Source organism: Eulemur rufifrons, chromosome 16, assembly GCF_041146395.1.
Source record: "Eulemur rufifrons isolate Redbay chromosome 16, OSU_ERuf_1, whole genome shotgun sequence".
Lineage (NCBI taxonomy): Eukaryota > Metazoa > Chordata > Mammalia > Primates > Lemuridae > Eulemur > Eulemur rufifrons.
In genome coordinates, this window is record NC_090998.1 from 7,422,010 (window position 1) to 7,434,552 (window position 12,543).

The 12,543-nt window shown below is 54.1% G+C and overlaps 1 protein-coding gene across 2 annotated transcripts; it reads right to left on the reverse strand.

Moving 5' to 3' along the window:
• Positions 1–6,779: 6,779 nt before the first annotated feature.
• On the reverse strand, positions 6,780–11,916 carry RBP5 (retinol binding protein 5). Of its 2 annotated transcripts, none has more exons than XM_069490330.1 (4): positions 11,741–11,916; positions 11,280–11,458; positions 8,430–8,531; positions 6,780–7,964 (listed from the first exon to the last, which is right to left on the reverse strand). In XM_069490330.1, the coding sequence occupies exons 1-4, from the start codon at positions 11,811–11,813 to the stop codon at positions 7,911–7,913; spliced, it is 408 nt and encodes a 135-aa protein (XP_069346431.1). In that variant the 5' UTR covers positions 11,814–11,916; the 3' UTR covers positions 6,780–7,910. The 2 variants fall into 2 exon arrangements, with proteins under 2 accessions (XP_069346431.1, XP_069346430.1); XM_069490329.1 differs by lacking the exon at positions 6,780–7,964 and adding an exon at positions 8,071–8,308.
• Positions 11,917–12,543: the final 627 nt, after the last annotated feature.

The following is a 12,543-nucleotide window of genomic DNA, read 5'->3' on the forward strand; positions in this document are numbered from 1 at the left end:
TTTCCTTATCTGTCAAATGGGGACAATAATATGGAATTGGGTTCTTGAGAGGAGTAAATGCCTGGCATGTGATGATCGGGCCACGGATACCTCCCTCCTCACGTCCTCTGGGAAGCCCTTTTTGTCTCAGGTGAGATTACTTTCCCTGCACAAGACCGCTGGAGCATATCTTGATGCATGGTAACCTCCTGCTCACCTGTCTGTCTTCCCCACAGGACTGTGGGCTCCTTGGGGGAGGGACTTCGTCCTACAGATTGCAGCAGCCCCGGTGCCTGGGAGCATACACGCACCCACCTATGTCTGTGGGCAAGTTCTTGGGATGGGGCAGAGAGAAGGAGAAGTATGCACCAGCTATCGGAGCCTTCGAGGAAGGTGCCCGGGCAGGAGGAGAAGCAGGTGGCAGACAGATGTGTCCGGGAGCGGGGCCTGGCAGTGGAGGCAGATGGTCTGAGCACAGCCTCCCATTGACTATTCTCTGGTGAGCGTTGTGGCTACCGCCACGTGACCTGGCCCCTCACTGTTGGTACTTTGTTGGCGAGAGCAGCCCTGTGAGTGGAAGAAGATTCTGCCCTGGAGAGGGTCCGGGTGGTCCTCACCTGGGGTCTATCATTTGGTCACAGGGCTTCTGGAAGTGGCAGCAGATCTGGGCCTGATGGTCATCCAGCTCCTTCTGGGTGACAGCAAGAGCTCCCGGTGGCAGGCTGGGGGCTCCCCATAGTCTCTGACTGTCGGGGAGAGCACAGGGGAATAGAGAGCCATTGTAACACCTTCCCAGGTGGCCTCCTCCTCTCAGTCGTCAGATTTGGCCTCAGCTGATGGCCTGTGCACGAAGCCTCCTTTCACCTGCGTGTCTCCAGCTCACTCACCCCCCCCTTCAGCAGAGACGCCTCTGGCCCCAGTATCATGTCCTGGCCCCGGGGGATAGGGAGGACCCCAGAGACTCTTTACCCTGGGAGGTCTAACCGGCTATCCTCCCATCCCGCATGTCTGGAACATGTCCTCCCCCTCATTGCTGCTGGGCTTCAGGCCCCGTTGCTCTGTGCTCCACAGAATCTGTCCATCCGCTTCCTATCGGTAAAGGTCTGGTGCCATCTGAGATGTCCTCCCTGCCTCTGGGCACCCATTCTCCCTAATGACGTGAGGCACACTGAGCTGTATTCTGATGTACCTGCCCTTTTGAAGCCACAGACTGAGGTCACACACCTTCGAAGGGGGCGGGGTACCACCTGAAGGTGCCAGACATTCACTTTAGCAATTACCTAGGGAAGAGTGGTTCTCAGACAGTACTCAGCAGGTGGACCTCAGAGAGGAAGGGAAGGGGACAGCTGCCCGACTCTGAACTTCACTTTAGACTTGTAGAGAGACAGATGCTGAAATATGGGCCCTGGGTGCTTAGTTGGCATCTGGGCTTAGAGGCAGGACTGTGAGCCCTGAGCCTTGTTGTGGCTGGGCATATTTTCAGTGCCCTAAGTCACCCCGTTCTTTTGCCTGCTTGGTGAATATTGAGGCTATGGTGCTAGGATGGGGGTCATTGGTGACGAAATTCAAGGTTGGGAACATGTATCAGTTACCTGTGGTTGTGTAATAACTCACCCCTACAATTAGCAGTTTAAAATGACAATCCTATTATTTCTCACCGTTTCTGAGGGTCAGGAGTCCAGAAGTGGCTGAGATAGGTAGTTTGGGCTCAGAGTCTCTCACGAGGCTTCTGCCCAGGTGTGGGCCGGGCTGCAGTCCTCTGATGGCTGCACGGGGGCGGAGGTCTGCTTCCAAGATGGCTCACTCGGCTGTGGGCGGGAGGCCTCAGTTCCTTGCACCTGGCCCTCCTTGTAGGATCCTTGCGTGTCCTTATGGACTGGTGGCCAGCTTTCCCGAGTGATAAGATAGAAAAAGCAAGGTGGGGGCCAAAATATCTTTTATAATCCAGCCTTGGAAGTGACATAGTATCACTTCTGCTGTATTCTATTGGCACATTCCATCGACACAGACCAACCCTGATACAGTGCGGGAGGAGATGACACAAGGACAGGACTACCAGGAAGCAGGGCTCGTTGGGGCCATCTCAGAGGCTGGCCATCATAGAAGTAGACATATTATTTTAGTACAGTCAGTGCAGAAGCCCAGTTAGCAGCGTGCTATTTTTGCTAGGTGTGGTGGTATTTCAGACAGGCTCTGACCCTGTCCTCCTCCACCTTAAGATCTGAAGGCCCTTTCATCCTTCCCCATCCAGTAGCAGGACTGGACAGATTAAAGCATGACCTGCAGGAGGCCAACACAGAGGAGGCAGGGCTTTGGGAGAATAGCAAAGGTTTAAAAAGAACCAAGAAGCTGTTGAAAAGGGGAGCAGATGGGCAGGGAAGAGCAGCCCCAGAGACTGTGCCCTGAGACTCTCGGACCAGGTTCCACACCAGCAGATTGCCCAGAGGATCAAGTTCAGAGCCTGGAGATTCCAGTTCCAAGTCTCCCAAACCCCACGGGCTTTGTGTGGACTTTCATGCTGAAGCAAAGTCCTTTAGTGAAGGCCTCTGTAAGCACCCTGCACCTGCGCCTGCGCCTTGCTTGCTAACAGCAAGGCAGTCGTGTGACATCCCCCATCGCCCCTCCCTTCCACAGTAAGGGGTTTATGGCTGAGGCTGCATTTGTGCCTCAGATAATCGAGGTGTATGTCACTCTCTGTTCCCTTCCCTTTTGTTTCCTCCAAGACTTTAATAAACCCTTATTCAGATGGTCCCCTGTCCCACCTGTGCTACCCAGAAAGACGGGCTGGAGTCGGGGGCGGGGTGACCTCAGGAGAGAGGGCTTTGCCGTCTGGCTGCCCTTCCCCATGTGGGTTCTGTCTCCATCGGGGACCCAGCAGGATAGGCTTTAGTTACATGAAGGGTGACGATAGTGTCCTTACAGCTGCATCATGGCCATGAGCAAGCCTCTTCTGAAACAGCCAGGAAGAGAGAGGAAACAAGGGGAGGAGGTGGGTGTGGAAGGTGAGACAGATCAGTCGCGGAGCGTCAGAGCTGGGCAGGACGCGTCCTGTGAGGGAACACAGGCACACAGAAGCAAAATCATTTGCCCAAGATCACCCAGCAAGGGAGCGGCAGTGACTCCTCAAGCAGTGCTTTCAGCTCTGTATTGTGCCACCTGCCCAGGTCAGTGAAGAAGCCACAGCTGTTGTTACGTGCACAGAGCAGAGAGGAAGGAAGGTTCTGGCTCTCAGCAGTCCTAGAGGGCAATGAATGAAAAGACCACACGACAATATGCACACACTGGATTGGGCCCTGCACACTGTACATTGAAGAGGTGCGTGCAAGACAGATTTGCACAGGATATGCACATTTGCACGGAAGAAAAACTGTGGAGTTCATACTTAAGTAGACCCTCCACCTACTGACTCACTGGTAGGGCAGGGCTGGCGGGGCCCACACTGAGGCACTACAGACACACTAAGAGGCTGGAGCTCTCTTAGTGTGGAAAGATAACGGGATATTCCGCAGGGGACCCAGGCAGGAGCCCCGAGGCCTCTCAGGAGGAAGGAAGTGGGAGAGGCTACTCCAGGGCAGGGTCAAGGTGCTGGTTTCTGCATCCAGCATTTGTGGGGACCAGGGCTAAGGAGCCGGAGAGTCCAGGGGCAGTGGCTGTGCCTGCTTGAATGGGATAGCTTCAGTGTGTATTGTGGGGGGCTGGGAGAGGCCTGAGGGACCTAGTGGGGGTGGAGCGCTGGGGCTGGGCAGCTGTCACCCCTGTGCTCCCCTGCACTGAAGCCTTCTCTCCACAAGGTGGGTGGCTGGAGCCGCTGTGGCAGGAGCAGAGCACCCGGATGTGGGCACGGGGGCTCCGCAGGGCAGTGGTGTCTGGGGGAGCGCATACATCCTCTCTCGGCATGAGCGGTGGGGTGCAGTGAGACACTCTGGGTCTGGAGCCCTGGGAGGGTGCAACAGCTCCTCTTCGTCCCCATCACCCCCAGACGATCTACCTGCCTGGACAGCCAAGGTGAGCGCTAGGCCAGCTCCATTTCTCTGGTATCTGTCACTTACACTTTGGTGTAGATATGTCACTGTAACCTCAGGGGTAGTGGCAGCTGATGCCTTATCCTTACCTGAAGAACAGAAGGCTTCACTTCTGGTTAAGAGAGTTTCAGTCAGCAAGCGAAGACGCAGGGAATACTACAAGCCATAGTAGCGAGCATTTGCCGGGCTCGCTCTGTTCCCGGCACTCTGCTGTGTACCTGGAATCCTCACAAAGTCCCCAGGAGGAAGGAAGTTCTCTCAGTATTGCCTGGTATGACTGGTGAATGTGGCTTATTCGCCTATGGCTGGTGCCTTGCATATGCTCTCGCAGCTAGTAACAGGTGGCAGTTTGACACCAAAGCCTGCTCACATGACCACTCTGCGGTGGTCCCTCCCAACGTTAAGCGCTGTTCTAGGCTCATCTAGAGCCTTTGGGGTAAGTGATTTATCCATGGACCCAATGGTCTGGCCATGCTGGTGACCCCTTGCTTGGGCACTGCCCACTGGGGACAGAACAGAGGCTCCGAGGGCTGCCCCCTCTCCCGAGTGGCCCGAGTGGAATGAGGGCAGATGGAAAGGAGGTGTGGGTATGGGTGGTGGTGGGGGGTAGGCAGGAGGCTTACCCTCAGCTAGAATATAGGCCAGGAAGCTGTTGAGAAAGACAGAGGTTGCTCATTCTTACTGGAAGGGTGAGTATGGAAGGTCAGCTCCATGGCGTCCCCTGGAACCTAAGCGGCCCCTGGTGGGTGTGGGTACTCAGCGTGCACACAGGTGCCCACAGAGCAGTCCCAGCCCATCGGCTGAGATCTGGGGGAAGAGGCGGCGGGGCTGGTGTTGCCTACTCTGGCCCCTGGGCAGGCACCGTTCTCTGGGTGTCACTTACGCCCCTGGCCTCAGCAGCCTTGGCTACCACTGTTGTTTCTTTCTTTGTGGCCTCTGTGCAAACCCAGGTCAGCTATGTCAGAGACCTTCACAGAGCTCCTGGATTTGCCCACCAGGTCTCCTCACCTCTCACTCCATCACCTACTGCTGTGCCTACAAGGTCTCTCCCACCCTCGCCTGCCCTTCATCATGGACACAGTCCTGGGATGGCTCCAGGTCAGCCCCCGGGGACCCTGAAAGCACAGGTGCTGTCACGACTGAGGGGGTTATACTGGGGCAGGGGGAGTCGGGGGAGACTTCCCGGAGTGCTGGGTGAGGGTATAGGAAGTGGTCCCCAGTTGGGAGGGGCAGTGGGCTCCAGAGGATGAAGACGCTCCTGTGGAAGGGCAGGGAGTGGCTGGAGGGGAGAAGTCTCCTCATCCTCATCGTCATCCTCTGCATTGGTGATCTCAGGCTCTTACTCTGGGTCCTGAAGCCTAGAGTGGATGTGGCTCCTGCTTTTTATGCAGGTAAGATCAGGATGGGGGAAAGGGGCCAAAATGGCCACACCTCTGTTCTCTCTCTCGGGATCCTAGGATTTGTGGTGGCTTTTAAGGGTTCCCTGCTGCCAATGGGGTACCCAACCATGTTACAGGATCGGATCCTGGCTGGGATAGCCTTTGTGCTTTAGAGCGGAGGAACGTTCTGTTTCACCCTGAGCTCCTTTCTTTTCAACACACAGGTCTGGGGTGGGGCCATGTGGGAGGTGGTGGCCCAGGGAAGACGTGGGGCAGGTGGGGAGGAGCACATGGCTAGCCTTTGCTGCTCTGCCTCCTCTTGGGACCCCCAGCAAGACTTGGAGCCCAAGTCTTTTAGCAGAGGCTAAAGAGTCATTTGGAGTTTGGCCAGAAGGTTGTTTGTAGCTGTGTGGTGCTGTCCGGGCCTGGTGGACAGGTAGCAGGGCAGGGGCCTGGCACTGGGCTGGCTTAAAGAGTGTGGTTATTCCATTTCACATTTCACATTCTATTGTGCCCTCCCCTGCCCTTTCTTCATGCACTCACTGGTTCCCTGGGACCATCTCTTCCCTCTGAGGATGAATGGAGCCTGGTTTGAATGAGGGGTGTCTTGTGTGGATGAGCATGTGGGTTGGGAACTGGGGTGTGTGTGCATGTGTGTGGTGGGGGATGGAATGTCCAAGAAGCTGGTGGAGGAGGGAGGACTGACTTTGGCTTCCACCGCAGTGAGTAGTGTCCCGTTTCCCGCAGGGAAGGCAGTAGCTCCAGCTTCCCCCAGTCTCAGGGGTTGGGCTCCCACCCCCTGGAGATGCATCTGACCTTGCTCAGTCCTCTCCCATGCCTGTGTTCCCTGGGGGTCGCCAGGCCTCTTGTTGGATTCTGGCTCTTGGAGGGGTGCAGTCGAGTTGAGGATGGGAACCTGCAGTGCCCGTGGGCTGGATGCCCACGTCACAGGGAGTTTTGAGGGACTGAGCCCATTCTAGCTTGGGTCTTAAAGCCACTGTGGAGGCTTACAAGCTCCTGAGTCAGGCCCTATGGCAGGACACCAGCGAGGGGCACTGGACCAACATGAAGGGCATGGAGGACCATCCTGTGGGGAGAGGCTTGGATATGCACTGTGAACTCAAGGGCCAGGACACTGTGCCGACCTGGAGACTTGGGCAATGGGCAGGTACAGGAGCATCTTCCTGTGCCTTGGGAAGGGATGAGGTGGAATCTGGCAGCCCTCAGAGCTGCTGCTGGGTGGCTTTGCTGGGAAGAGGGCCCTCCACTCCCCACTCCACTGGGGACATCTGCAGAGAGGCTGGGCAGGAAATAAGCTATTCAGTTCAACTCAGTTCTTTTTTTCCTTTTCCAAATTCATTCCAGGGTGTGTGGTAGGGTCAGTATCGCAGGTGTAGTTCTTCTTGGCCAGAGCCCCAGTAACTGTCTTGTCTGTGTAGGGGGCCTGGCCGCTGCAGGAAGAGGGATCAAGGGTGGTCATCCAATGGGCCCAGGGACTTTCCAATCCCCTAACCTTTCCATCAGGCTCTGTCCCTATACCCACACTGAGCTCTCTTCCCGCTGACACTTCTCCCCTGTGTGACTTTTATTCTGGAAGAACCAAGGCCAGAGGCTGGAGCTGGCCCTGACCCTGAACCAGCCCTGCCCTTCTGGGCTCTTTTCCAAGGCAGTGACTCTGGGACCCTAGAGGAGGGGCCTTGCTGTCCTCAGCTCTCCTCTGTAGCCCCTGCCTCCAGCCCTGCTGGCCTTCGAGCAGAGGGTCTATCTAGCCAGGCCTGCTGGGTGTCTCCTCCTGTTGCCTTCACACCCCCATAGCCCTCAGCTTTCCATCCCTTGGCGCCGCTGGCTGCTTCCTTTTCCAGTCTTTTCTGGCCTTCTTGCTGCCTGTCCTTCCCAAGGCAGCCACGGAGGCCAGGCCACTAGTGAGAGGCTCTCCCCCCACCCCCCAGCACTGGACAAAATTCTTGCCCAGTCCCATCCCTCTTCCCCAGCATGTGGGATGGAAGTATAGAACGGCCAGGGTGCCTTCCTGTGTCAGAGGGTCTGCTGAGCCCCGTGGGTGGGGCTGTGCCTCAGGCCTGGTTCTGTTGAGCACAGGAGGCTTTCTTGAGAACAAAGACAAAGAAGTGGACAAAACGACTCTGCCAATAGCTCCTGTTTAAACTCTTGAACCCCAGTCACGGTCTTCCAAAAGGTCCACCAGGATAGAATTTTCACTAACCCCCAAATGCCCAAAGCTTAGTTCTTCCTTAGAAGGAAAATGAGAGGCCGGATGAACGGGGCAAGCAGAGACTGGCCATCCTCATGGGCCCTTTCCCTTTGCCTGCTTCTTTCATCCTGGAGGTGAGGTCAGTATGAGCAGTGGAGTATGAGAAAGAGAGGACTTTGGCCTGGGGACTGCAAATTACAGATTACGGGGAGGGGTGAGGAGGGACTCAGAGGGAGGGTAAGTGGGACTGGGGACCTGGCACAAGCAAGAGGGGTCTGAGGACTGGTGCTGTCGGCAGGGGGGGCCTCAGCTCCTGTCCGGCTATCTGACCTTCCTGAAGACCTGCTCGCACACTGCATCCCTGGCCGTCAGTTCCTGGGGACAGAGGAGGAATAAGGAGGAGAGAGAAAGAGGGTTCTTGCCAAGCTGGAGCTCCTTTGTCAAAGTCCTTGACCTCCATTTAATCCTTCCAGATATAGCAGCTAGAGTGTTTGATGCATGGGGAATTGTATCATTGTTCCAAATCCTCAACTTTTCACCCCAGAGGAAGGGAGGTGGCTGGGTCAGGGGATGTGAAGTGGTGAAGTGTCCATTGCTGCAGCTCTGATTTATGGGCATTCATCTGCAGAGCAGCCAGGGCCCCCTCCAGCTCTTCCTCCCCGTCTTCCTGGTGCTTTTGTTTTCCCTCCTTGGCCCCTTCCTTGGAAGGGGGAGCGGGGCTGGGGTGGGGGGTAGAGTAGTAGACCTGTTTGGTGTGGGCAGGGGGACACATCCTAGCAGGGGGCCCTTCTCCCAGCCACTCTCATGTGTGTCCCCCCTCCCAGCCCTCACCCAGGTTACCAGATACAACTTCTCGTCCTCCAGCCAGTGTCTCCAGCCCCGGTTGGGGACCTCCCCTTTCTGCACACACACCAGCTGCTCCTCTTCCCAGGTTACTATGGTCTACAGGGGAAAGCAGGAATGAGGGAAGATGGGGGGGCAGGACACCCCAGATGCTTCCCAACTCACTCTGGCTGGGCTCCCCTCACACTCCACAGCAGATACTGTCTGCTCCGGCCCCGCGATCTGAGTGAGAGAGCTGCTCTGGTCCTGTAGGACTCCCCTCCCCACTCCAAAGGGCCACTGAGGTGCCCAGAGTTGTGTGCAGTGACGTTTGGGGGAGAGCAGGGAGAGAGCAGGATAACTGGAGGTGAAATTGGGGACAGGGTGATGAAGAATGGAGGCTTTGTCCTCTGGACACCTCTGGATGACCTGGAGGGGCTTTTGGGAAAGAAGAGAGATTGGCTGAGAGTCCTACCAGGTAATCTCTTTTCTCCTCTTTTTCAGTTTCAAGAACAGCTTCAGTGTCCTTGGAAAGGAAGGATCCACCTCTCTGGGCCTGGGGATTCCAATCAGCCTTTACTGAGCCCTTCCACAGGGTGGGCTCTGCTAACCAAGGAGCTCAGAGTCTTGAACAGATGGAGGATCAGTAAACAGGTGTCCATGGTACCAGGCAAGAGTGCGGGGTGGGAGTCAGGCAGGAAGAGCAGAGTCTTCAAGGAAGTTACGAGATAATTAGATCAGAGACAATGGGACATTTGTAGCAAAGAAAGAAATAACAGAGAGGGAAGGAAGAAGGGCAAATAGCACTGAAGGCCTGTAACCTAGCGAGGATGTGGGAATGGCAAGTGAGGAGCTGGTTCACAAAGACCCTCGTCTGCCACATTAGGTGTGTGGACTTTATCTGGAATTTAATAGATTGACTCTGAGAGGGTGACGAGGTCACTTGTATATTTTAGGTAGATCCTATGGCTGTCATATGCGGAGTGGATTAGAGAAGAGTTAAAACTGAGAGCCAATTTCTGGCACCAGGTGAGAAATGAGGGCCTGAATTACGTGGTGACAGTTTGAAATGCTAGGAAGGAACAGATGAGAGCCATTTGGAAGAGTGATAGTCAATAGAAATAAAATGGGTCATAAATGCAAGCCACATACATAATTTAAACATTTCTAGGAACCATATTAGAAAAGTATTAGTAAAAAGAAACAGGTTAAATTAATTTAAAATAATATATTTTATTTAATTTCTGACATGCTTTACATTTTTTTTGTATTGTTTTAAAATCCAATGTGTATTTTACACTTACAGCATATCTAGATTTGGAGTTACATTTCAAGTGTTCAATAGGCATACACAGTTGGTAGCTGCTATGTTGGATAGTGGAGAAAGCTTATAAAGACTTCTTTACCAATTAGATGTGGTGTGTGTGTGTGTATGTGTGTGTGTGTGTGTGTGTGTGTGTGTGTTGGGGGGCACAGAGGTAAGGAAACAAGGTACTGACCATGACTCTCAGGTCTCTGGTCTGGCTGGTTATGGCCATTAATGGAGACAGTAACTATAAAAGCAGAGTAGGTTTTATACTTATTGGGTATAGTGAATTTGAGTTTGACCTTGGGGCATTGAAATAGAAATTGGTTCTAGGATACCCCGACCCCTGTCCAAATCTGTGGAATAAAAGGGTGTAGTATTTACAGATAACTTATGCACATCCTCCCGTATCCTTTATTTATTTATTTGTTTATTTATTTTTGAGACAGAGTCCTGCTCTGTCACCCTGGTTAGAGTGCAGTTGCATCATCATAGCTCACTGCAACCTCAAACTCCTGGGCTCAAGTGATCCTCCTGCTTCAGCCTCCCAAGTAGCTGGGACTACAGGCGCACACCACCACGCCCGGCTAATTTTTCTATTTTTAGTAGAGATGAGGTCTTGCTCTTGCTCAGGCTGGTCTTGAACTCTTGAGCTCAAGTGATCCTCCTGCCACGACCTCCCAGAGTGCTAGGATTACAGGCATGAGCCACCTCACTGGCCATTTCCCATATACTTTAAATCATCTCTAGATTTAATAGCTTTGACTTATAGCTTTAATTTATAGATTTAACTCTAGATTTATAGATTCAACTTATAATACCAAATACAGTGTAAATACTATGTAAATACTTGTTATACTGTGCTGTTTATTTGTATTGTTGGTTTTTTTTTTCCCAAATATTTTCCATCTGCAATTGGTTGAATCCATGACACAGAATCTGTGACGCAGAACCCGTGGATGTGGAGGCCACCTGTATTTTGCAGGCAGTTGAAAACATTGCCTTGGAGCTTGCGAGATGGCTCTGGCTGGGGGATATGTCAAGCGCAGCTCATAGGTGGTAGCAGAAGGCATGGGTGTAGATGATTTTGCTCTTGGATAATGTGCAGACAAGAGAGAGAAGATCAAGAACAAAACTCTGGAGGGAAAACTCCAGTTTCAGGGATTAATAGGGGAACTAGGGTCTGCAAAAGAGGCCAAGAAGGAACATGTAAGAAGTAGAAAGAAACGCAGGAGAGTGGGGTTATAGAGGCGAAGTAAAAGAGACTCTGGGTGACCAACAGTGTCGCAGCCTGGAGGAGGAGCAAGTGTTTGCCCTTTGGCCTGGGGTGGCCTGCTCTTTGTACTTTTGACTAGTGATACGAGGGGCAGGGAAGAAGTTGGAGAGAGTGGGGGAGCACCAGGACCCGTTAGTCCCAGAGGGTGGTATCCTGGGAACCCCATGGCTTGCTGTGGTGATCATTTCTCCTGGCTCTGGCCGCAGAAGTCACTTTGTTTTGCCCCAGATTGTTAGGATGCACCTGCTCATACTACGCCACTGCCCCCCAGCCTGAGGAAAAGTACCTGGCATTTGCGTCCGTCCACGATCCTTAGGTCCTCCTCAAACTCAACTCCCACCTCGAATTCCAGAACGTAGTTGCGGAAGGTGCTGAGAGTCTTCACTATCATGTGGTCACCCTGATGGTCGATCTCCTTGTCTGGCTTCAGCAGCAGGGCTATCTTCCGCAGAGCCACGTTGATGTCTGCAGGGGCCGTCTCTTAGCAAGGGCCCTGCCCCCAACCAGGAGCTGCCCCATCTGCAGTGGCACCTCAGGGCTGTGAGCTTTCCCTTAGTTGGGTCTGAGACTGTGGATTTACCCCCTCCTAGGAATGCCCTTGGTTAGAAATGGATCACAAGGCAGGTGCTAGCTGCTTGAGCCTTTCCACAATGTCCAACCCGCATTCCCCCTCCTCCATGGGACCAACAGGCAGAAAGAGAAAGGGAAGCGGGGGAGCAAAAGGGGTCTGGGAGGGCGAGGCCTTACCTAGGGCTTGCAGGTAGTCCTCCATGTTCTTCTGCGAGACAAAGCGGTAGTAGCCCGAGAGGTTGGGAGGCATTGTCTGGGCCAGCAGAGATGGAGACCAAGGTTTCAGGAGAAGACAGGGGACAGGCAGAGGAGGGAGCGGGAGTTGTCCGGCAGGTAGAGGTAGAGACTCCAGGCCAGCTCCACACACACAGAAAGGAGGGTGGAAAGGAAAGGCCAATTATCAGGGCTTTTATAGGGCTGGGGGCCCCGCTGCAATAAGAGTCCCTCCCGGACTTCCTTCCTCCCTCCATGATGAATTTGGGGCTGGTGTCTGCAGCCTGAAGGAGGGGCAGGGACTTGGCAAAGTTGTGCCTGACCTCAGCTTTTCCTGGGGAAGGAACCTGGAGCAGGATCTGGGGCTATCAATCATCCAAAACCTGAGCCTTTCTGAAGGTCAGTTTTGGCCCCCATCCCACTTCTGGCAGGCTTGGGAACCGTCACAGGGCCTGAGGGACAGTCTCTCCTGGGAGGCAGCTGTGGCTGGTCTGGCTGTGTGAGGTGGGGATGAGTTCTAACAATATCTTGAGATCCTGGGACTAAGTCAGGGGTCTTAAAGGGTGTGAGGGAGGGAGGTGAGGACAGCCAGCTGGCCAGGAGCCACATTGAGGAACACCCTGGAGCCCTGGCCCCCACAGCTCCCTCAGTTTGCTGAACTGGGACCCCAAACAGGCATTCCAGACTCTTGGTCCTATAGGCCATTAGGAGGGAGGCAGAGAAACTGCTCTTCCCAAGCACAGAGCTGCTGTCAGCAGCCTGATGGG

Bases quoted from the DNA above. Each gene is read 5' to 3' on its own strand.
- RBP5 (XM_069490329.1), bottom strand. From the start codon at position 11,813: ATGCCTCCCAACCTCTCGGGCTACTACCGCTTTGTCTCGCAGAAGAAC. The intron at 8,532-11,279 runs GTACTTTTCCTC...TTTCCCCTGTAG, and splicing joins TGGACGGACGCAAATGCCAG to ACCATAGTAACCTGGGAAGA. The intron at 8,309-8,429 runs GTAACCTGGGTG...CCCCCACCCCAG, and splicing joins AGGACGAGAAGTTGTATCTG to CCCCGCTCCCCCTTCCAAGG.